Source organism: Perna viridis, chromosome 11, assembly GCF_037379345.1.
Source record: "Perna viridis isolate PV_CMFRI_1.1 ecotype Kerala chromosome 11, ASM3737934v1, whole genome shotgun sequence".
NCBI classification, from domain to species: Eukaryota; Metazoa; Mollusca; class Bivalvia; order Mytilida; family Mytilidae; genus Perna; species Perna viridis.
Window position 1 is genome coordinate 32,627,478 of NC_142455.1, and position 27,297 is coordinate 32,654,774.

The 27,297-nt window shown below is 34.0% G+C and overlaps 1 protein-coding gene across 1 annotated transcript in view; it reads right to left on the reverse strand.

The window, feature by feature from the left end:
- LOC148603768 (chitin synthase chs-2-like) overlaps positions 1 to 20,727 on the reverse strand; it is a 37,803-nt gene extending 17,076 nt beyond the window's left edge. Inside the window, 8 exon segments of the mRNA XM_088551465.1 lie at positions 199 to 398; positions 644 to 750; positions 1,137 to 1,245; positions 1,618 to 2,564; positions 2,860 to 3,277; positions 5,245 to 5,285; positions 7,037 to 7,099; positions 20,595 to 20,727. Of these exon segments, the coding sequence (XP_088407591.1) occupies positions 199 to 398; positions 644 to 750; positions 1,137 to 1,245; positions 1,618 to 2,564; positions 2,860 to 3,277; positions 5,245 to 5,285; positions 7,037 to 7,096 (1,882 nt within the window). The 5' untranslated portion in view covers positions 7,097 to 7,099; positions 20,595 to 20,727.
- Positions 20,728 to 27,297: the final 6,570 nt, after the last annotated feature.

The window sequence follows — 27,297 nt, forward strand, 5'->3', positions numbered from 1 at the left end:
TGATTGGAAACCTTTCAATTTGAATTACCTCCCTTTCCACATGTCTACTACCTTAAACCAAAAACGTTTTGACAAAGGATTTGTAGGCATCTGTTATTCCCCGAATTTCACAAATATTATACTTAACACTTTTCCCTTCAACCGGTTTATAATATACGAAATAATAATTCAACATTTTAGAAAACATTAAATTAATACCTTCAAAGTCATAAGTGTATTCTACATTTGACTCATTTATTTTTGAGTTGTACGTATCTTCATCAACTGAATGGTCTAAATTAATAGTCCCAGAAGATATGTTGAAATTTTCCCGACAGTGGTCACCAGCTTCAGCTTGAGCATCTTCTTTGAGCTCTTTTGGTACATCTGTATTGTTTATATGCTGATGTTTGTCCATTCTGGATGTAAGTAAAATACGGATCGATACTCAGTAATAAGTTAATGATAGGAACAACTTGGGAAATGTCATATGATGAATTTATAAAGGGAGTTAATGAGGGAAACATAGTGAGATGATATAAACAGATGAGTTGAATAATTAGATAAAATGTCCACAGTTAAATTAAAAGATGAAGATGAAAACGAAGAGGAACAGACATTTTGTATAAGGTGAGCAAGTGCTACTGATGAATAATGTGATCACCTGAAAATAGATGTAAGCAATTGTTTCATTTCGGATGGCGTCTCATGCCACATGGTTGCGCAAGCGTATATTTTTGGTCGTTCAATATCTGACGTCTCTTTTGTGTCCTGCAAATAAAAAAATAAAGAAAACAGGCACTATTGCATTTCATTTCATTTTTTTGTTTCAATTGTAGATGAATTGTAATATGTAATTAAAGTTTAGTACTAATTCAGTGGCGGATCAATGGATCCCTGCAGGGGAGGTTTCCATGAGCAGAAACCGAAACCTCTAAGGTAGGAATATTTTGTAAATTGTGTACAAAATTCAATAAGTTAATTTCCTTTTTTTATCAATTTCTTAATTCGCTTCTGACTTATGCATATAGAATGTATTAAAACTCATTTACAAAACAAGCATATATGCATACATAACAAAACTTAATTTTTGCAAATTTAAAACGTATGGGTGGTATTTAAACTTGTCAAAATGTTTCGAATAAAAAACTGCATACTGCTCCAGTTCTTGTATTTTCTTCACATTCTTTGTCATTCTCCTTTCGTCTGTTGAGTAACATGGCTAAATCCGTGAATATTCCACAATAGAATGGTAGAATAAATAACCTGAAGGGAAAACGGAACTGCAATATGGCAATTTATTATAAATACACAATGCTAGCTCTAAAGGTTTTACATGAAACACGATCAAATATGGTTCAAGTGTATGACTAGTAATATCAAAAATTGATTTTTACTATTTGTTGTCAATTCAACAATGAAACAATATGGTTTTTTTAAAGAATTTACTCGATGCAGTTACTGTACGTTTGGTTATATCGATAAAACAGTAACAGTTTAAAGTTTAGTTGAATCTAGATTTTTGTTGCGGGTTCATTGACACCTGTTTCCTTCAAAATACTAGATAATATTTAAGAATAAATCGCCTGTTTTGAATAGAAAATCTACACAATGTTTAAGCCTAATGAGGATTTTTACCTTCTTGTTTTTACTCGCTTTGTCCTGATTGGTTTGATTGTATGGAAACAATGGAATATATGTCCTACTACAGCAAAGAACAACGACAACGCGAGTTTCCACCAAACGGGTGCTATATCTGTCATTCGTTCAATGGTCCAATTAACAAAAGTGGCGTCACATTGACCAAAAGAAAGAGAACGTGGTTTAGATTTTAGCTCTAACACTGGAATTATAACAAGAACGTTAAGTATAGGTAAAACTGTTGTCAATGGAATACCAAACCCTAACGTCTCAATCCTAATATCACATGCTGCTTTAAATGTTTTATAGAAGAGAAGAGTTGACAATATGTTGACAAGGGCAATAACATAAGGAATAAAATCTCCACAAGTTGGGTCGTTTCCAATGATAAAACTGTCAATATACAATTCGGATCCTGTGGAAGACGTGTTTGCTCCAAAGAGTGCGCTTATTGATCCAGATTCCTTAATCGCAAAAATGATAGTCAAGGAAATGAATGATGTCAGTATTTTAACTATACTTGATACAAAATCAAATAAGTTTCGATTTGTAAGTCCGTCCTTCTTCATATCACTAATAAATTTGAATTTCGGAACAAAATTTTCATAGTATCGGCATCCTGATAGCAAACATGCAATAACTATAATAGGAATAGATTGTTCCTTAACATACAGTAGCAAGAATACAAATCCTGTGACTTTAAAGATCAGTGCAGGAAAAGCAGGAAATACAACACTCATTATCTTAGCAGCTACTTTTAAAGAATTGTTTACCGTCTTTTTATCACTGAAGAGTGTATAAACGTTCCTGAAGACATCAAAAAGTGGCATCATTAGCGCTATATATAGGTACACAACCGCGGCTGATGCAGGATCAAATGACGTCATTACTACATATACCATCAAACTTAAACCAACGGTATCTAATGCCTCAATGACACTAACCTACAAATATTAATTTAAAATTCACTTGAAAATCTACCCAATATTAGTATAGGGTGAAAATAAAAAAAAAACAAGAAATTCCTCATTCAACTGTTTTGTCTCATTACATATTGTTATTTCGAATAGCATTCAAAGAAGATAAATAAAGCAGATGCAGAACTACAGTATACACAATCAAGCATCAATTTGCAACTTCTGATGACATGCATTGCTATTCAATTTTTATTTTATTTTTTGTCATTATTATATTTTAATCATTAGTAAAGATAGAATCGGTTGAAACTTGAGTACTTACAAAAGCTATTGTTTTTTTATTATCCTTAAATTCATGCACCCATTGGTTATCTTGCGAATGACGTCTTCGTCGTAATGACGAGAAAAGACAAAATATATATGGGGTGACAATTATAAGGTATAAACCCCATACCCATCCTTCGTCGACTTTGCGCAAACAATTATCATCATGGCAATTCTCGCCTCTATATTGGAAAACTCCTTGCATTGAACTTTGGTCATCTGTTCCATTAAATAATGGCGGGTTAACATTCCAGATCATGATATGTAAAGTTACCCTTGATATTATATTCATGCCTAAGCCGAATAAGACAAGAAATACTGCATACAGAATTCTAGGTGGTTTCTTACAGTCTTTAAAAAATGGTTTCTCTTTTATCTTTACATATGTTTCTTTGTATTTGTTATACTTTCGGCTCCTAAAACATACCAAAAAGAATACAACTGATATGTGACAGGTGTAACCTGTAAAAGGACGAATATATAAATATTTTTTTTAATTTTCTTGTTGCTAGTTTCTCCTCTTGTCGATCGCTTTTTCTAAACACCTTTTTAAAAGATTTGTGTCACTTCTTGACGCGTCGTGAATCCTCTTGTCGCTAATAAGCGAGACCGGAATAACTTAGTTATCGTTCTTCCGACTTTCTGGCTAAAGGCCTGCTTTTATGAAATGTAGGACACGAAAAATAGTTTCTAAATTAAAATCATTATTGACGACTATATAATAAACGCTTTTTAGAGAGTACAATACGAAAAATACCGAACTGTGTATAGACAGCTTCGAAAGACGTGACTTTCTGCCAGAATGAAAGAGTAATCAAGGGAAGCAAGGTTATAGCGGTAACCAAAAGAATGTAATCCAGGGATAAAGACCAGGCATGGAAAACAGACATACACACCAAATAATATAAAGTAACTAAAATCATACATACAAAGTAATAAAAGAAAATGAGCAATTGTTAACTCCACTAAAATCTTGGAGCATGGACCAGGTGCACCGGTAGGGTAAGCGTCCTCTGCTGTTCTAGAAACACCCGCTGAGTTGCTTATAAAAAGTCAAGTCCGGGTTAGAGGAAATATAAAAGAAAAATTATGACATGTTGACCAAATCAGTTTTCATGGCGCAGATGGATACACCGTAACGATCCACGAGTTCATGATGACGACCATAAAACTTTTGTAGTGATGATTTCGAGCTTGTAGCAACATAACCCTGCTCCAGAAGTCTGTTTGATAGAATTCTAGCGCGACACAAAAAGTCTGCGTAGTCTCGGCAAGCTTTGGCATAACGTATGAGTTGTGATATGAACCCTCCATACGCAGGTGCTGAACGGATGTTGCCACAGATGAAGGGAAAGTTGACAATTCTGAATGAATAGTCATCACGTTTGTCGTAAAGTTTGGTCAATAGTTTTCCTTTACCATCGATTTCTACGTGTAGTTCAAGATTTGAGGCTGACTTCACAGTATCTGTAGTGTCCTTCATCTCATGTTCTTTGGAGTAGATGCGATGTATCAAATCCCCAAAATTAGGATTGTTTGAAGATAATACGTATCAATATAGCGGAAACTGAGATTAAATGATCTAGCTAAACGATATTCTTTCTTTCGGATCAGATCAGCTATAAAGTCAGCCTCATAAGAGTGAAGGAATAAGTCAGCAAGTAGAGGAGCACAATTTGTTCCCATTTGAATGCCGACCGTTTGTTGAAAAACGCGTCCACTACACTGAACAAATATGTTGTCGATTAAAAATTCCAGCATTTTTTAAACATCTTCTTCTGTATATTTGGAAGATGATTTGGAATTACTTCTTACAAAGTATGAGAAATCTCGACTGAAATCACGCTTTCAGTGATTCTAATCTATCTTTTTCTAATCTTTTTTTTTCGCACTAAATACCGTTATGAGGATTTCGTTCGCTATTACTGTCATGGCTATATATAAAATATATTTTTAGAGAGTTAACGGTCAATATTTACGGTTAAAATTGTATGTAAGGTATCCTTTAAAATACAAATTTTTATATTTTGCGAGTTGTCTTTCTTTTTTTTTAATGTTGACGTTTTACATTTCCAACTCTTGATGTTTGATTTTATCAATAAAATTATCTCTTTTTATCGTTTGCATTTCAGCGTCTAGTAATTTTTTTTTAAATTTCCCCCCTTTAAAGGCGAAGGAAGGCCCAAAATAGGAGCAACAAAAGAGTTGGTTTTTTTTAATTGATTTATTAATTTATTAATTTTTATTTTTTGTTTGTTTGTTACCGCTGTGCTATCATGCTTTGTTTAGTGTCATCTTTATAAAACTATAAGCGTTAATTACATTACACCGTGCCTTTACAAATGGTTTGTTACATTTTAAGAAGCTCTTATGCTAATCATACCATGATTCATGAGGATCTAGATCTCTGTTATCATCAGGTATCTATTTGTTAAAAAATAAAATAAAACTTAAAAGCAGAAATCACTCTTATGCATTCCAAATTATAACGTAAAAACAAGCTACATTTCATTGTTTGTCCCTGAAATGTGGGCCTTCATGTATATAAACCGTCACAAACGTTACATTGTTTTAGATTGCCAGCATGTCGTCGTCTTCGAATAAAACAAGTCGTTTTTTTCTTGTTAACAAGAGGCTCCCAGGAGCCTGAATCGCTCATCTTGTTGAATTTTGCCTTTCAAAGGCAATAAATTAAACAAGAAGTTGTCCAACAAGTTTGACTCAAGAAGTCTTCGGTAGGACTATCACAAGATCTTTTCAACAATTGAAAGTTTCTTTTAATCTATCATAGTTGTCAAGATCTTGAATGAAAACTATTTGAAAATTTTTCATTTTTCCCCTTTCAAGGGCAATAACTCTTACAAGGAGTCTGAAGACCTTTGTAGTCCTAATAATATGGATCATTTCAGCTATTGAAAGAATTTGGATACACCTAATGGTTTTGGAGATATCTCTGAAAACTACTGTCTGACCCCTATGTTCCATTTTTAGTAACGGCGGCCATGTTTTTCGACGAATCAAAAATCCCCACATCAGTTCTATACAAGATACCCCAAGGAACATTCATACCAAGTTTGGTTTCAATTGGTCAAGTAGTGTCAGAGGAGAAGATTTATGAAAGAAATAACATCAAAAAAAGCAAAAATCGTTGAAAAAGGGCAATAACTCCAACATGGCTTAACAGATTAAAACCAAAATTTGACCAGAGAGATATCATCATGCTGAACAGTTTTACCCTTGTTAGAATGCTAAACCTAACGGTTTAGGAGATATATGTGAAAAACTACAGTCTGACCCTATGTTCTATTTTTAGTAACGGCGGCCATGTTTTTTCACGAATCAAATATCCGCACATCAGTATTATGCAGTATACCCCAAGGAACATGCATACCAAGTTTTGTTTTAATTAGTCAAGTAGTTTCAGAGGAGATGAGTTTTGTATAATTGTTAACGACGACGACGGACGACGACGACGACGGACGCCAAGTGATGGCAATAGCTCATCTGGCCTATGGCCAGGTGAGCTTAAAATGACATTTTTCTTTTAAAATGTTGTTACAGTATAATGACAATAACAGTGCACTGATTTGACAAAAATTGTTCATATACGAATTCAGCTCGAACCGATGCTCAGCGCAGCCACCCATTGTCATGCAGATCTTAGCCGCATTCGTATATTAGTTTTATGTAAAGTCAGTTCACTTTTATTTTTCATATATTGTCAAGTATTGTCAATATACTACACATCGTTTCGATGGAAATTTGATAATCGAGACTGTTTTTTTGTTTGCAAATACCCCTCATTGTCATGGTAATTTTGTTCAATAATACCCAATGTCAATTTAAGTTACTTTTAGCGATTCCACGAAAGTACAAAAAGGTATATACGTGTCACGGCTAAGGGGGAAAAGACATATTTTATGCATATACCACGGCAGCTTTAAAGATAACCGATATCTTTCAAATACGTCTAAAATACACTTCGTCCCAACCAATCAGAATCCAGCATTCTAAGTATGATACATATCTTTCGTTCATAGTTTTGTTGCAATAGTAATCGCTGGAAAAAAAATTAATTAATTCAAACATTTATTTTTCGATTCTTTATATTATCAGAAAAAAAAGTCAAAACTATTTTTTTAAATATTTCTGAGAAAATTAACGCTTTAACCAACCTGTTGAAACGAGCCTACGAAGTTTTTCGTGAAATGAACTCTATCGCTACACGATGCCATCCCCTGCCAATAAAAGGAACATGCAGGTTATACATTTACTGAAATCATTAAATTATTTATATGATCAGTTTGAGATAATTACTGATGGTTCATCATCTAATATGTTTGTTCTGAAACGCGGTTACAGCTTTTGGATTGAATGTTTGCGCTTTTTTATGAAACAGGCGTCGCATTGCCCATAAAACGTCACATCTGGTGTAAAGGAAAGAGGAGACGCAAACTATGAGAGACGATCTTTTGAATTTTGAAGTGATAACTAATCTTGTAGCAAAAAACCCTGTTCAGGTTACCAAATTGTGAAAGGGCTAGGAAAATACAAATTGCCCGCGAAACAACAATAAATTAAATAAACGTCGTAATATATATATATAGATATGTTTAACATCACCAGAAGATGGTAAAATTTACATTGAATATTTCGGATAACTGATATCCTTCTTCAGCATAAAACTCATAAAACCGTATGAGCATAAAACGTATAAAACTTTAAGAGCATAAAACTCACAGAGTTCAAGATCAAAACAGATTCAGAAGCTGAATCACGTACACTGTGGGTAATTGTACCTTTATCTTCTGCTCTATCGGACACTAAAACTAGGATTTTATCTAAAGGTTTGAATTTCTACCCTACTCCTAACAATGTAGATGAAATTCAACTTGAAGATGACCTAGACAAATTTGCTAGATCCCTCAGGCTCAAAAAACATTTTGCTAACAAACATGAAGACCAGAATATGGACCCTGAGAGTTCTGATTCCAACCATGAAGAAAGTTCACTATACATTCGTAAATTCAAAAAGAAAAATCCATGGGCTCCTAAATCGAATAAATGTTGCACGCTAGAAAATGTCATTGACAAAATAAATCAGATGTCAAACACTTATCCATCAACTACATTCCTCCTTTCTTCAACATCACGCCCGATAAGAAAAAAGCAATACAGTTGAAAAACCGTGATGATATAGTTAGAAAACCAGCAGACAAAGGCAGTGCCATAGTAGTTATGGATAAAAATAACTACATCTCAGAAGCAATGCATCAACTTTCGGATGAAAGATTTTATAAAAAGCTACCCAGCGATCCTACAAAATCTTTTAGAGAAACAATCACTTCAGAATTGAACAAAATGTTCAAGGACGGCAGCATTACTGAAGAACAGTTAGAATACTTAAAACCAGAGGATCCAAGACCCGGACGTTTTTACCTTCGGCCTAAAATTCACAAAAAAGATATCGCTGGAAGGCCCATAGTTTCTGCTAATTGTCACCCAACCGAAAAAAATTCTGAATTTGTTCATTACCATCTCCGATCCCTCGTTCAAAAGCTCCCGTCATATTTATAAGACACCACGGACAATGAATCCTTTACCTCCCGAAACACTTCTGGTCTCCCTGATGTCACTTCACTCTATACTAATATCCCACACGATGACAGTAGTAAATTTTTTAAGTGTAACAACTTCACTTTCAACGACGAACACTACCTCCAAATAAATGGTACAGCTATGGGAACGATAATGGATCCTTCGTATGCTAACATCTTCATGGGTAAGTTAGAAAATCAAATAATTTCAACATCTTTATGGAAACCCCTCTCTTGGTTTCGATTCATCGATGATGTTGACATGAAATGTACTGAGTCGAAACAAAATTTAGACAATTTTATCACACAAAAACAATCAAATTAATGATGCATGTCACAACAAATCAATATCATACAACTCAGAATGTGACGACTCTATTCACTACACTGCTCCATCGGATATACAAACGTCTCAGAATGAGACGACTCTATTCACTACACTGCTCCATCGGATCATATTGATACAGGGAAGATATGTAAACGTATAGAAAAGCATATGTGACATGCATCATTAATTTGATCCTCTATCCTACATAATAACATCTAAATGAACTGTCCCGTACTACCATACATCGTGTACTAAGTTACAGCCCTAGATTAATCCTACGAGGAGAAATGACCCGGCCAACGAAAGCTATATTTTTATACAGCCTAGCTGGCCGAGTGGTCTAGGGCACTGGACTTTGTGCAGGCGGTGTTGCTATAGATGTCACAGCGGTACGAGTTCGAGTCCCGCAGAGGGAACGACCAAAAATTTGCTTGGCAAATTTGACAGTTCTAACATCGTTGGGAATTTTTCAGACCCTTATATATATATATATATATATATATAGCAACTTTGCTGGTTGGCAGATTCCTTTAGACCTTATATAATTTTTTACTGCCTGTATTGTGTTTTTACGCAATCCCAGTAGATTTAACATTTTCCATCTTTATCCGTTATGAACTGTGACGAATATTTTAAGAGACTAATAATAATTAAACAGAAGCAATTGAGAACTAGTCACCATTTATCAAATTTTACTCAATATATCCAACAAGATGCCATTCCTAAGGGTCTTCACATGTACATCAATCTCTTGCCTCAAACACCAGGCAGGGCTTCTGGCACCCTTTCTCGTCTCAGACACTTTTTAATTGTTCAAAACGCCTACTGATCCTACTGAAGAAACATTGCGAAGAACATCTTAAGAAACTAATTACAGAATTTAATCAATTGATAGACTCATCGGAGAAAGAATTCAGTCTCTGATCATTACTTTATTATTAAGCGTCTTGATGACATTACAAAAACTCAAAATCAGGCCCTTCATGAAAAACAGAGACGTAAATTCCAACGTGATGCATGTCACCAATAACAGTCTCACCATGTGAAAAACAAGGCAAAAGACGCAACAGACATTTTAAACGAAGAAACAAACCTGACAGTCAACCATCCAACACTGTCATTAATCTTTCATCGCACAATCTAATTGTTTGTGTGTTTGTTTGTTGGGGTTTAACGTCCGAGCAGCAATATTTCAGCTACATTCAGACGATGAACATGAAAAGGATGAGAAAATGAACATGAAATGATGATGAAATGAAAAAAAGGATGGGACACAAGGATAACAGGGTCGACAAGTTTTGATTGCCACTAGAAAAAGGGGGATGGGTAAGATCGGGCAATTTAGCCTCATGTGGCGGAGCGCAAAGATTCCTACTTCTATCGAATACCACAGCAAGGTTCTTTAACGTGCGAGGAACGTGACATCTTTCCCAACACGATGCACCACTATGGTTTGCGGTCAGGTTTTCCGTATTACAGCCTGACAACCCAAGCATGTAACATGCCATGGGTACCCCATTCCACCACCTGGGGCACACATCCCAGTTGCTCTGTGGGCAGAGCGCCTAGCTCCCGGCTAGGTTTCTGGGCACTATTTAGTCGCCTTTTACGACAAGCTTAGCGCTGCTGCATGCCTATTCTTTTAACACCCGGACCTGCATTGGGCCATACACAACCTAACTGAAGATGAAACATCATTATTAGCTAAGGGTCTCAATTTCTGCCCAGTTCCAGGTCCTGTAAATGAAACCATCCTGACCGAGGAACTTGACAACTTCGCCAGAAGTTTGAGAATCAAAGATTACTTTGGCTCAAAAGAGAGTGAGGGTCAAAATGAGAGTGATTCAGAAGATGAAAACAACTATCGATTTATAAAGAAAAGTGAGTGGGTCCCTGAAAAGAGCAAAAATTTAACTTTGGAATCATTTATTGATAATGTAAAATCTGACTTAATAAGAAATGTAAGGGTCAACATAGAGAGTCACGATAATTTAACAATAGGGGAACGTGCTGCACTTCAAGGTCTAAGGACCAATGACAATATCATAACAAAACCTGCAGACAAAGGCAGCGCTGTAGTGATCATGGACAAATCCGCCTACATTAATGAGGCCAAGCGTCAATTTAAAGACCGTTTTTATATCAAATTAACAACAGACCCCACTCAACCCTTTGAGGACGAAATAAATACTGAGTTAAACAAAATGTACGAAAATAACCACATTGATATTAAAACTCTTGAATATCTCAAACCTGAAAATCCTAAACCTGGTCGATTCTACCTACTCCCCAAAATTCACACAGTGAACAATCCAGGTAGACATATAGTCTCTGCTAACAGCTATCCAACAGAGAAAATTTCTGAATTCGTAGACTTTCATCTACGCCCGCATGTTGAGAAACTTCCATCATTTATAAAAGATACGACTGATTACTTACAGACGATGCATGCTCTGAATCCCCTTCCATCAAACACCACTCTGGTCACTATGGTCACATCTCTCTATACCAACATTCATCACTCTGATGGTATCGAGGCTTGTATAGAAGTATGGGACTCTCGAGAGGTCAAAGTTCCCCCTACTGACTGCCTAGTCACTTTGCTCACAATGGTTTTAAAAAAGAACAATTTTACTTTTAATGGAGGCCATTACTTACAAATAAATGGCACAGCTATGGGTACCAAAATGGCTCCGTCTTATACCAACATTTTCAGGGGAAAATTTGAAAAAGAACTACTTGAATCCTCTATTGAAAAACGTCTGTCCTGGTATAGGTATATTGACGACGTGGATATGAAGTGGACACATGACGAAGAAGAACTAAATAATTTTATCGCTCGTGCCAACAATCAATATCTTTCAATTAAGTTCACTCACAAAACATCTGCTACTCTCATTCTTTGATACCTCCAGCACCTTATCGAGGGGAGAGCTCTCCACGGACCTATACTCAAAACCAACTGACACACATCAATATCTTATGCCTAAGAGCTGTCATCCATCTCATCTGACTAAGAGTATTCTATTTAGACTAAGACGCATTTTTTACAAATGACGAATCTTTAAAAAAACGTCTAGGTCAACTGAAGAACAATTTAAGAAGAAGGGGATATAGATACAAGACCATCATAGAAGGGTTCCAAAAAATTCACAATATCCCAAGAAGTAGCCTGTTACAGTACAAGACAAAGAAAAAATATAAAAGAACCCCTTGTGTTCTAACATACCACCCTTGCCTTAAAAACAGCCACAATACCATTCGTGAGTACTGTGTCCCTGTCGAAACTCAACATTATCCAGTCTTTTCCGAACCACTTATGATTGCTTTCAGACAGCCAGGCAATTTGCGTAGTCTGCTTATGAGGGCTGAAATATCTAAGCCCAACTTGACTCTAGGCGAGAGTCGCTCCTGTTGTGACAAAAGGTGTAAATGTTGCAACCAAATGCACCACTCGTCATCATTCATCAGCACAATCACGGGAAAACGCTACAAAATATTTTGTAACGTGCACTGCAAGAGCACTAATATGATATATTTGCTCCACTGTCCCATCTGTGGCCTTCAATATGTTGGTGAATCTAAACAGCCTTTTCACAAGCGCTTGAACGGACACAGGAGCGACCTAACAAAAAAAGCCTTTACTCCCAGTGAGTCAACACTTCAGATTACCAAACCACTGCCTCGATGATTTCAACAAAATGAAAATCTTCATCGTGGAACAAAACACGACCTGAAGCGATCTACGAAGAGTGAAGCGGGAGGGATTTTGGATAAAAGAACTCCGTGTTTTACACCCACACGGAATTAACAAAAAAACATTAAGTTCTTCCTATTTTGTATAGTTTCTTATAACAGTGTTTGTAAATATTTTTAGTATTAGTTCAATATTCAAGATCAACACACAACTATCAGTGGCCGTTCATGTCAAAATAGGGATATTTCTATCGGCTTACATATTTCTATCGGCTTACTTTCAACAAGTACCTGCTTACTTTTCAAAAGTATCGGCTTACTTGTCAAAAGTATCGGCATACTTATCAAAAGTATCGGCATACTTTTCAAAAGTAAGCCGATACAAAAATTTTATGCATAGTGAAAAAAGAAACGGCATACTTTTCTAAAGTATCGGCTTACTTTTCAAAAGTATGCCGATACTTTTGACAGAGTTTACAGAGATGTGTAGCCAATCAAATCGATCGTATCAAAGGTGTGAACCCATAATTAAACGCGGGCTGTCTTCTATGCGAGAGTTAAGTTTAAACAAACCTCATGGCGGACGTTGGACCTAGATCGGAAAGGGAAAGATTTCTTCATCAAGTTCAATAATCGTATTCTCCCATCTATATCTCTGCTACTTGACACTATATCTGTTGCCCGACACGTTAAAGATGACCGATACAAGACATTCTGTATACACTTTTGACATATTACTCAAGCTCAAAACTGCATTGCACATCACAGCTTTGAACACCATTTAAAACACACACATTCTGTCATTAAAACTGCATACACATATTAAGCAAACTTTAAAATTACAAGCAGTCCATTACCTATGGACTTTTAAATTTTCGTTCCACAAACCCCCTGGTCATATACTTTGGTTTTATTTTTTTTCTTTCCATATCAATAACGCGCATCTACAGTTTATTTTTTTCTTTCCCAAAACGACCCCCTATCAACCTTTGGCGTATTTTTTTTTTATTTCCAAATTTCTCACTTGGTTTACTGCACCTGGTCTTGCTTTTCCTCGTACGTTAAACATTTATTTTTCTTTAACTTTTTGATGATTTTTGTATATTTTGTATTATCATTTAGTTCGTTATAGTTTCATTAGTATACATATTTTTTTCTTTCTTTATTTTGTTAGGTTATCAATTTCAATCTTCTAAATTATATAATATATTTAAACTATAAATTACAATATTAAAGCGGGATAAAGGGTCGACCATACAGAGTCACTGGGGTATATACAGGTCTTTAAACTCCTATCGTCGTCATCTCTGCTACTTGAATTTGAACGAAAGCCTCACATAGATCATTTGTGTTGGTTTTCAGAGAAAGAAGAAATTTGCGGTGACTATGTTAAGACTTTTGGATAAGGATATAAACAGGATAATAGATTAAATAAAGGAGACAACATTTTATACCATTATGGTTAATTGAATTAATGCAATACATCATACATGTAGGCACCAATTATTATAGCCCTTATTGCTACTAATAAAATGAGTTAATTATTGCATGTCAGCCTTACTTGACTGATTCATAATTATACAATTAATTGTTTATTGTTTGCTATTGCTTCTTTAATTTGATTTTTTCAATTATTTATAGCTGAATTTTTAACTGTCACATGCCCAAAGTGGGCAAGCGATTTTATGTACAATATATAGAGAGATTGTTTATTTAATAAAAGGAAACGCTACTAATTTTAAAGTCTTCACTAAGCATCATTAATGACCTCCTGATGGGACAGACATAGTTTTTAGGTTACAGACCACCAATTCAACCAATGAGCATTTGGAACGTACGCAAAAATAGTCCTACGCAGAAATTACCCCTCTTCCTCATAGTGCTGTGAAAAAAGTTCTCATCTTATTTAAAAAATTTAAACAGTTTCTGAAAGGAAAAACATTTCTGTACATTTTATAGGTGCATTTTGCTTCTTGTGATGTGAAGCCTAATCTCCATAATGATTTTTAAATATACCCCTATCTTGTGAAAACACTGGGATTTCCCATGCTACTTATAGACCCTTCACTTCCGGTGACCAGTACTGCACTGCAAGTCTGCTAACCCCACATGCCATTCTGAGGATTGTGAGCTGACATATGTAGAATCATGCTGATATATAGTCCTCTGCAGGTTAAAGTTAAGGTAAAGTCTAGAGAAGCCATTAAATATTATGAAATTAGCATAGAAGCCTATGAGATGTGGAATTAGTGGTTTTTAGCCTTAAGCTGAAGCCATGGCAAAATGAAAAGTTTCTTGAAATAGCTTTAAACTACTTGAAGATCTTGTTAACTTTGCCATGAGAGGAATACACTACAAAAATCCTTCAAAATATGCATTTTTTTAAGTTATAGGTCCAAATTATGGAAAATTGGTCTTTTTGGCTGATTTTTATGTCCTATCTTGTAAAAAGTGTACAAAATTTAGTAAAAATATCAAATATTAAACTTTGAGGGCTATATTTACCTAAATATGGTGGTGATAAGCACTTGAAATCAAGTTTTGTGTAGATTTGAGCAAAAATTAGGTTAGAAATGAGGAAAAACTCGCTTTCATTACTGCGGTTAAGGCCATATAAGCATTCCCCTATGGCAACATGGAAAATCCATTATTGAGTACTTTTTTTGCTTTAGGTGCCCTTTACTGGTCATGTTTTAATGTGAAAACACTGTATTTACAAATTTAAAGCCAAATATATCACCTTTTGTGAAAATTTAAAGATTTAGGATTTTTGACATGTGATCAAGAAAAAGGGGAGGCATGTCAGAAATAAATTTTTAAAAATAGACCAATTTCTCAGAAAATGATTACTTTTAAAATTATTTCTTCATTAATATTGTTAAAAAACAAGTTGTGATTGATATTCTTTATTTGAAAAGTCAGAAAAAGTTCTTTGCAAATATTTAATGCATTTAAGTATGGTAGAATATTGTCACTTTTTTGCTCGCACAACTTGGTTATCCTATATTTAAAAATCAAATATTTAAAAAAGTGCTTGTCACATTTCACTGAAACTTTGCAAATGCATTCAGTATGTGTGTAGGAAGATACCTGTATAGTTATTTATTTTTTCTAAGACAAAAAGTGACTCTTTTGGTTACAGACCACCAATTCAACCAATGAGCATTTGGAACGTACGCAAAAATAGTCCTACGCAGAAATTACCCCTCTTCCTCATAGTGCTGTGAAAAAAGTTCTCATCTTATTTAAAAAATTTAAACAGTTTCTGAAAGGAAAAACATTTCTGTACATGTTATAGGTGCATTTTGTTTCTTGTGATGTGAAGCCTAATCTCCATAATGATTTTTAAATATACCCCTATCTTGTGAAAACACTGGGATTTCCCATGCTATTTATAGACCCTTCACTTCCGGTGACCAGTACTGCACTGCAAGTCTGCTAACCCCACATGCCATTCTGAGGATTGTGAGCTGACATATGTAGAATCATGCTGATATATAGTCCTCTGCAGGTTAAAGTTAAGGTAAAGTCCAGAGAAGCCATTGAATATTATGAAATTAGCATAGAAGCCTATGAGAAGTGGAATTAGTGGTTTTTAGCCTTAAGGCAGATCCCTGGCGTTCAAGCTATCGCGTGGTTTAGGTGAGAAAATGCTCAGATGTAACGGAACATTGGATTAGTTAATATCTAAAACAAAATGTAAGCCGTTACTTTTGAAAAGTAAGCCGATACTTTTGAAAAGTATGCCGATACTTTTTTCACTATGCATAAAGTTTTTGTATCGGCTTACTTTTGAAAAGTATGCCGATACTTTTAACAAGTAAGCCAGTACTTGTTAAAAGTAAGCCGATAGAAATATCCCTATTTTGACATGAACGGCCACTGATACACAACGTGTGTCTATAACACAATGTTCAAGATCTTTGTTAACTGTCGATAAAATTTTATGCGTCAAAAGTATTCACCTGATTAGGTAGTGAGTTGTGCTCACAGACCATTTACTTTCATACATACTCAGTTTATTTAAGGCACTGAAGAAGGTCATTTGTTGACTGAAAATTTTGCTCATTATATATTTTGTTATAGTGTATTAACATCTTTATCGGTATCGTTGTACAATCCTTTAGACTTATATATATATTATTATATTATATTATATATATATATTTAACACGAACACTTTGAAATTAAAAAGTTAAAATAGTCCTTTTAATTGTAAATGTACGACGGTTTAGAGTTGAAAGTCGTTCCCTTGCCTTCGCTATGATTATTCTTAATTTACAAAATTAATCGTTTATGTCACTAACTGTCGATTACTAAGTTTCTAACAAAAATTTTTTTTTTCTTAGTAATGATTTAAGGAGGTAGACCTAGGGTAAAGGACATAACTTTAAAACTCATAGGAATGTTTGTATTCAGCATTTTACATCAATCTTATGTAAGCGTCTAATTAACTTGGAATAATTTCATTCTACTTCAAACGGAAAATTGAGAGGCTTTGGTGAAATTGAACATAATACAAACATATCACTGATTTCATGAGTTATGTGCCTTACCCTAAGTCTACCTCCTTAAGCGCATGTTATTTCCATTTCAGCTCGTTATGTCTTTTTCTTTCAGTTGTATATCATAATATTGCAGGTAGACAATATACTTTTAGTGGCATAAAACGGTTTGTGATACCATATGTTTCATTTTACACTGGAAAGTAATTTCATAAATTAAATATTTTTTTACCAAGAGTCTCATTCGAGTGCAATATTTCTCTAAGAGGTCAATATACCTAACAAAGATTTAAAGACAAATTATAATCAATGGAAATAGGTAACTTATTTTCTAAATATCACTCTATTATCAATCTTAGCTGCATAGAGCATAGAATGATCAATTTGGCAGTGAGTGCCATGCCAAAAAATGACCGACAAACACATTATTTTAGTCTCTTTTGCCACAAGAGTTTACAAAGAAAATGTGTTTTGAACCATCCCCTTACAGAGAAAAGGTTTCTTTTTGATTTTAAATTAATTCACGTGGGTTTTATTTCATACATAATAAGCTTCAGCGAACATGACCTGCCAAAAAAATATCTACATGCGATTGTGAAGAAAGCGACAAAAATGCACAAATTTTGTAATTTTTAATGAGCCTCTGATGTTGGCCTTTGACCTCGAAATTTTGAAAAATGCACCACTGAAAACTTCTACGATACACCTTAATCAAGGTGCCTTTTAAACACTTTCAAAATGATACCTGATTCAGCCGTTTGGTATTTTCAAAATTAACCAATTAGTTCCCGTACTATTTTTTTTTAGTTGTGTGTAATCAAGCTCCTGGTTTAATTTATAAATACACCTATGTTTTTTTTTTGTTTTTTTTTCCTGTCGATTGGAATTCCTACCAGGCTTGTCAATGTAAATGTATGGAATTTCAAGAGGAAGTGATCAGGGTGCGTTTTTTTTAACGTGTGTCAATTATCGTGTTCGTAAATAGATCTTACCAAAGTAGAGTAATGATCAAAAGGTACTTTGTATTTATTCAAATTAAAGGTGGAAAAAGCGTTGAGTACAAACAATATAGCATGCTGCCAAATCTGTCGTATTTATTGCGCACGGGAGTTGTGTCCATCTGAATATGAACCGATTGATACCCCAAAAAAAATCAGCTTTCTCCACAACCAAATCCGAGTCAACCTATTATTAACTTATCATACCGTTCCTGTGCTTAAATATGTTATCGACCGTAAGCGCTTTTATTTAGTTAAAATTTGAGGGATGTTAATAACATCCAAAAGTATCCCAGGCGCGGATCCAAGGACTGGTGTGCCAGGCGTACGCCCCCTCCCTAAATCGGTAAGAAAAAAGGGTTTCCTTTTGGGTTACTATTACTATCAATCAATCAATCAAATTTATTTAGGCAACATCAGTCATAATTACAATATAAAACAGGAATCAGCTATTTAAAACTGTCTATTTGCAATACATATTATCAAATATAAAAATATATACATGTATATCTTTTTAAGTAACTCTATAAAAGTACATGAGTTGCTATATAAGTTTAATTCGAATAGAATCCCTCTCTTTATTCCCTCTCCTTTTCTCGTTTGTCTACCCCGGACTTGACTTTTTATGAGCAACTCGGTGGTTGTTTCTAGAAAAGCAGAGGACGCTTACCCTACCGGTACACCTGGTCCATGCTCCCAGTTTTTAGTGGAGTCCGAGTTGCTCATTTACTTTTGTTACTTTGTATGTATGATTTTAGTTACTTTATGTTCTTTGTTGTGTATGTCTGTTTTCCACGTATGGTCTTTGTCCTTGGATTACATTCTTTTGATTACCGCTATAACTTTGGTTCCATTGATTATTCTGTCAAAAGTCACATATTATATATATAAATGTACATTTCAATAATTGAAATTGGCAGTTTTTACCATTCTATAGTGGCATTATATAAAAAAAGGCTATTTTTATCGTAAATATTTGTGCTTGGAACACGAATGTTTATATGAGTTGTGCTTCTTGAATTAATATGATTAAGATGAAAACCTTCTAACATATAACTAAAAGCATTGCCTTGAAAATATTGAACACATGGTCAAGTCTAAGCTATTGCACTCTATTTTGAACAGAAAGCATATCTATGTAAAACTATGTAAAAGGTGGTGCATGATTTTTTTTATGTTCACAGTTACAAACTGTAGGTGTTTATGATTCGGATATTTTTTTTTATTTGTGACATTTTGTACAGGATTTTTTAGATATCAATTAGTTTTTTTTTTTTTGTAAATTAGTATTCATGATATTATTTTATGGGCTGTTTACAAATTATTTTGTATCCAGGATATTATTCTATGGTTAAATATTATCCTAGAAAAAATATAACTACATAAAAAAGTAAAAAATTGTCATGATATCATGAATCAATAACGTTTAATCATGGATAATTTTCATTAACAAAACATGACACTAACTTATTGTTGTTGAAACAAGTTATCCATGTCTGTTTTAAATACTGCCTAATTCCAACCAAATTGACACCTAGCATAATTTTCTTTCATTTGATGACAATAATACAGGAGCTAATCAATAGTACTCATAAAGACTGCTATATTTTAGCATATTATGTGTTGTGTGTTACTTCCGTTAAGTTCTGAGACATGTTTTTATGTCGCTACATTGTTAGCGACATCTTGCACTCTTAGTTTCAGTACTTAATATTCGCACATGATTTGCATAAATATATAGTCATACGCTGCATAATGCCGCAGATCTTCGCCGTGTTTATCACCATAGCTTCATAGTTCTAGATTCATTCGAGATATAAATGTACCTCTTTCATACACATGTCTACGCGTGTTTTTTGTTTTTTGTTTTTTTCGCTTGTATGAGAACGGAAAATTTACATTAAAAGATAAAGCGATCGGTTAGCATTGAATTGGTGTAATTTGACTCAGTTTCCTAATTGTTTAATCTTATACCCGGGTGATTGAAAACATCAGATCATCATGGTTACGAAAGAGTATCCAATTATATCAAAATAACCACGGTTTTAGCGGAAGTCACCCGATTTTAGAGTATATCGCCTTCGTGCCAATTCGGATGTTGAAAGTAAGACGAAATCAGTGACAGAGAATATTTGACGATTAGCGACTTTGAAGACTTCAGTCTTTGATTTTTTATTAGGTGTATGAATGAAGTCCACTACATGTAAACCATGTCCTGGATAATATTTAATAGTATGAAATAATATACTGATTACAATAAGGAATACATATAGCTGTTTTATAACAAACTTATATTATCTTAAAATTTTATATATAAAAGCAGTGGCAATGATTTGATAGATGTGGATTTTTTTCATAGACAAATAATATCCCAAGGAAAAAATAATGTGAAAAAATATCCACAGGATAAATTTCACCCGGATAGTATTTTGTCCTACACTGCATGCCATGCTCATCCTAAATTGAAAATTATAGTTGTATTTTTTAAATTCAATATAATGAAAATTGCTATTTACACAACATTAATAGTTAAAAATCTGCCCAAGATTTTGTTCTCCTGCACTAAGATGCAACGATTTTCAAATTTTTAATTACAAAACAATACTTGCGTTTCTATATAATGTCAGCAATTCAAAGTAGTGATCTACTTAATTGGTAGAAATGTTTCAGTTCCTAGTAATTTTTAAAGGAGACAGTTAATAAAAATCAACAAGGAAGTTTTCTATCGTCTTTTTTACTCGTGTAACAGTTACAAAGTATTTAATCTTATTGTATACATGTACTGAAGATGAAACTAAGTATAAGTCTTTGTAAGTATCAGCCAAATTAGGAAAATCAGAAAAATGCAAGTCAAAAATCCACTGATCTGACCTGACAATATAATTTTACTCTAGGCTGAATCCCCTATTGAAAAGACCATTATTTGATCTCTGCATCACTAGATTTGTACGAAATGTTTCAATATAATGTCAGAAAAAATGATGTTTTTGACAGAGTTATCTGCCCCTGAAATGATCATTTATTATATGTGAAATTATAACTCTATTTACCAAAATGATATGGAAATCGTGTCTTTTTTCCTTAATTCTGATGGTGCAAATAGTCAAATTAAAGCTTCAAAATGTATATGGTTTTTATACCATGTTCCTCTCAGTGCCTGATTCTTACAAAGACTGACACTTACATGCTATAAAACAGTGCGTGTCATGCACTGACTGTATGATCACATAATACGTAGTAAACCTATACTTAAGTCGTTCGTTGAAACAGAATTGAATTGAAAAAAATATATAATATAATACTTACTTAGTTAAATTTAATGAAAGTATTAAGGCTTGGTGTTTACATTTATATAAAGATATAACAGCTGTAATATCACCAGAGAGAAACAATATCGATGTTTTTTATTGTTACCGATCATTCGCCTGTTTAAAGTTTCCGACATACAATTTTGTTGTGTACAATCAGAAAGATTGATGAATTGGTCTCTAGATCATTTTGTAAAACCGTATATATTTTAACAAAACGTTTCTATCTCAAATAAAAGACAAGATGTTAGATTCCATGTTTTTCCGTGTTGACAATACTTCGGAATTGATGTTAAACCTAATTGTACTCACTTGCAATGTGACTGGTATCGCTGGCAGAGCAAGATATGCTTACCCTACCAGAACATCTGATGTCGCTCTCGGTTTCTTTTGTTTGAATTTAGATTGTAGGATTTTCAGGTTCCGTGCGCTGTTTTTATGTAATTGCATTTTAATCTGTCACTCCTCAAAATACGTGCACAGCATATCAAAATTTGCAACGTTTACATGACTGGTACATATTTTTGAATTTAGAAACTAGTTGGCCGATGCCGCTGCTGATGAACATAGTCTCCTGGCCGGCATTTTCCAACCTAGTAGTTACACTTTCCTGACCACGAACAATATGGTAATATATAAAACCGTAGCAAAAATTCGAACCCCCAAAACACTAAAGGCTGCATTTCTTATATTAAACATGGATTACAATAATGTAGCTCTATGATATAGCCTGGTGGAACTTCGGCTTCCTATTTCGATATATGGTTCTTGTCTACAATTTACTTTTGAATTTTGAACGTCCTAAGTATTTAGTTATACTACTGCTGATGAGAAGTTACTCCTTGAAATACGTGAACAGCAAGCCGAAATCAGCAATATTTATATGTTAATGTGTCTTCAATGAAGATCGTTTCACGTTTTGACAAGAACTTGGAATTTGATGCCTCGATCCAATCCAGCGGGTGTTTCTAAAAAAGCAGAGGACGCTTACCCTACCGGTGCACCTGGTCCATGCTCCCAGTTTTTAGTGTAGTCCGAGTTGCTCATTTACTTTTGTTACTTTGTATGATTTTAGTTACTTTATGTTCTTTGTTGTGTATGTCTGTTTTCCACGTCTGGTCTTTGTCCCTGGGTTACATTCTTTTGATTACCGCTATAACCTTGGTTCCCTTGATTACTCTTTCAAATTATACTTATATTTTGATGTCTCGATGGTATTTTTCGAAACCTATGCAATCTCATGATTTCCGTTTAATCCCTCCGTAGAAAAGATACTAGACAAGATAACACAGTGAATTTGTATGCTCCTCAAAGTTAATGAGCACCTACCACCTCCGCATACCTATAAAAGTATCCTGGTTTACTATATGTCACACCTCAACTAAAACTGATTTACGCTGCCAAAATTGATTTACTACATATCACTACATATCATTCCGCTACAAAAACTGGTTTACGTCATATCACGCCGCTTCCAAAACTGATTTACTACATATATCACTAAATACCACTCAGGTGCCAAAACTAATTTCCCACTTATCACTCCGCCACCAAAACTGGTTTACTACATATCACTGCGCTGCCAAAACTGATTTACTACATATCACTCCGCCACCAAATCTGGTTTACTACATATCATTACATATGACTCCGCTACCAAAACTGGTTTACTACATATCACTACACATCACTCCGCTACCAAAACTGGTTTTCTACATATCACTACATATCACTGCGCTACCAAACCTGGTTTTCTACACATCACTACATATCACTCCGCTACTAAAACTTGTTTACTACACATTACTACATATTACTCCGTTACCAAACCTGGTTTTCTATATATCACTCCGCTACCAAAACTGGTTTACTACATATTATTCCGCCACCAAAACGCCTGGGAAAATAGAATGTTAAACATACAGGCTAACTGTTTAACTATACTTAACTATTTAATAAAGAGGTAGGGTACAAAAATACTGAATGTGGCAGAGAGTTGAGAATATACCCTTTGCATAGGAGATAGGATAGTGCCTTCTTTTTGTACTTTGTTCATCTTAAGTCTCATTACCAACGTTATTGCGTTATCAATCCCCTGTAACTTTGCTCCACTATGTAACTAACACGCACTAGCATTTTCAAAATGTGGGCATATACTTAATAGTAAATAAAAAATGAAAGTAGATTAAAGGACGGCCTCAATAACACCTGGGGCAGATTTTAAGTCCCCCCATGTATTATAGCAATTTCAATTCATAGAATGGAAAAAAACAGATATGGTGAAATGCAACAGATGCAACGGTGTATTACCTAAATTCAGATTAAAAAAGTCTTCAACAAGTGTAAATAAGTGAGCTGAAAAATATAAAGGAAACCTCTTAAGTAAATGGCAAGGGTACAAAAATCATAGAAATTAGCAATATAGAATCTTGATAAATGCAACTGTGACAAAACCTATGCCTCTCGTGCTGGGCACTCTAGAATATTCTTTTTAATTTCAATATATATATATATACAAACGTCTCAGAATGTGACGACTCTATTTGCTACACTGCTCCATCGGATCAAATTGATACAGGGAAGACATACAATGTATAGAAAGGTCTGAAAAATTCCCAACGATGTTAGAACTGTCAAATTTGCAATGCAAATTTTCGGTCGTTCCCTCCGCGGGACTCGAACTCGTACTGCTGTGACAACTATGGCAACACCGCCTGCACAATTTCCAGCGCCCTAGACCACTCGGCCGGCTAGGCTATATAAAAATATAGCTTTCGCTGGCCGGGTCATTCCTCCTCGTTGGATTAATCTAGGGCTGTAACTTAGTACACGATGTATGGTAGTACGGGACAATTCATTTAGATGTCAATATGTAGGATAGAGGATCAAATTAATGATGCATTCTGAGACGCTTGTATAATATCGATTTCTTGTGACATGCATCATTAATTCTCTATCCTACATACATCAAAGCAAATATTTGTCGTTGTGTATTCATAATGTTTCCGTCAAGAACCATAGACATAGTTTTTGTAATGTTTTGCAAACGCCAGGCCAAGAAGCTAGTAAGCAGCGACGGGTTCGCTTATACTGTGAAGGTATGTGTTTTATAACAAAGTATCAATGAACAAGTAAATCAAATATACTAGAAATAATAGTACATGTAATAAGTTGCAAAAGAATTAATATTTATTAGAATGAATGTATTTATAGTTGAAACATGTAATGCATATAATATCCTTGTATTTTTTAAGATTAATATTCAAATATTCAAATAATAAATATGCCATCGTTATTTTATTTATTTGATTATTATAATAAAATGTTTGAAATGAAATGATTTTTTTTATTTTTTCAGAAAGCAGGTGTCCGTATTTCCAACTGGAGGTGTAGTGTACGCAGTACTAGTCTTTGGTGCAAGGCTACAGTAGTACAACGTGGTAACCAGTTTATTCCAGGACCCAATCCTCATCTTCATCCCAGTGACCCTAGTTTTGATTAAGAAGTCAGAGGTCAGGTATTTGAAAGCATATAAAGACATTTTGTTTCTTTTTTATTAATGTGCAGATTACAACCGTCATTGATTTGTCAGATACAGATATTGTTTGTATTGGTTATTAGGTCAATGATGTCCATACTGGTCAATCGCATACATATTTGTTCATATAATATGCATTATGTATATATTATAAATACTGTTTTTCATACTGATGTTCATGTTATGTATTGATGATTGTTGTATGTATTTGTTGTACTTAACCTGTTTATTTGCAATAAAGAGATTATATTTTTCAGGCTATACAGGATTCCAGACTACACCCCTACAGGTCAGCAGCAGACATTGTGCAAGACACCATGCAGGAAATTATTGCAGACGATGACTTCAACTTAGCCAAACCAAGCTATGTAGAGAGAGCTGTAAACAGATATCGCCAGAAACAACGTCCAGCTGAATAAACCACATTAGACTTTGAGGTATGTGAAAATATATATTTATTCATTCAAATGCGAAAATGTGAACGTGTGTTATAGGCATTTAATGACAATTGTGACATTTTGTGATAACTATGTGAATTGTAATAGATCATGCTTGATTGTTTCTGTATTAAATTACTATAATAGATATCAGAAAAAAAAACTTGCTTTAACACCAGTGCTATGTTTTGTATAGTGCATATATATTACATTGTGATATCATGCTAAATTGTTATCTGTATTGTTAACTATTATCATAAATAGGAAAAATCTTGCCTTGTTTATTAATCATGGAGTTTCCAATGCTGGTAAAATATATTGAAATTTATGCGGAAGTATGGGTTCATATTCAAAGGCTTTAAGTTTTCCTTGGTGTAAGTTTTTCTGTTGTTGTATTCAGTTCTTTCATGATAATTCAACATCGTCTTGTTTCCAAATGATACATATCAATACAAAAAAAACAGGGGCCGGAACGACTTTTCTGTTGTTGTATTCAGTTCTTTCATGATCATTCATCATCGTCTTGTTTCCAAATGATACATATATATACAATAAAAAACTGGGGCCGGATTGACTTGGGCCGGAACGACTTTGGGCCGGACAGGTTTGGGGCCGGAACGACTTGCATCCGCAGTCTTCTATGGAAGAATAAAATGTCAAGTCTTGTTTAGGATATACAATTTTAATAACATATTTAAGTTTTAATAAATATACATCATCCAATACATACAACAATTTTATAATTCAATAAAGATTGCACATAATACAAAGAGACATTTTTTGGCTTTAGTAAGTTATAATTTATGAGACCAGTTTATTTTATTTAAAATATTTTATGATTGTTCATTTTTATGAAATCTTCATTGATTTACTATTGTTAAATTGAAGTTTGCTAAAAGGGAAAATCCTGACATTCGCCAGTTTAAAAGTCCCTAATTTAAAGTTGTTAAATTTCAAGTATTTCATGAAGCTTTGATTTAACTTTGTTGATTATTTTCTTTGACAACTTAAGTAGCACCCCATCTAAGGATCATGCAAAATGTGATACATGGTTGGAAAGCCTACATATTTTTATTTTTGATATTTTGTTTAAAAATCTTTAGTAAACAGAAATTAACATTTGGTTTTTCATATAACCCGTGATCATAGGAGATAAAAATGGTATAGAATGCAGTGTAGAATTCGAAATTAAGGGAGATAACTCTGTAAATAACACTCAAATACAATAGAATCTATTGGATTTTCAATGTTGATTATCTCCTTAAGAGCAGGCAGATTTAAATGAATAATTACACATTTCATAATATAGACCCATAAAATAACTTAATTACAAAAATAAAAATATGTAGCCTTTTTTTGGGTGTATCACATTTTTCAGATTTTGCATGATTCTTACAAAGACAGCTACTTAAAATTTCACACAATAGCTTTCCTATATCAGCATTATTTTAAGCTAGGCATGAACCCAAACAATACTTGAAAGTTTCACTTGTTAAAGTGATAATAAAATCACTTTTTGAAAAGCATAAATTGAAAAAAAAAAAGATAACAAATAAAATTTTATCAACATCAATACTGTCACACAATTTTATCTCCTAAACCCAACCACACACATCCCTGTTATGGCACAGAGGGTTTTGCATAAGGAAAAAAAATAATATGTCTTCTTACTTCCTGCTACCCAATCTACCTTAGTTTTTTGTACCTACCTTAAACATTTTATGACCTGATTGACTTAAGCACCCTTAAAATCAAGTTGTTTCCCCATTAATTCAATGTAAAATGTTTTTGAAAAATAAAATAATTTCCCTACCTACCTACCTACAATATATTGTTTTCTTGCTGGTAGCAGGAAATTAGACTTTTTTGGACTACCAGTAATATACATATGAAAGCTAGACTGCAACATTTGACACTAAAATTCAGAACAAGAGTAATTATACAATAGTGTTAACAGAAAGGATGTAATCAACAATTTAATTCTATATAATAGGAAGTTGTTGCCTTGTTTTCTTAAGAAAACGATTAC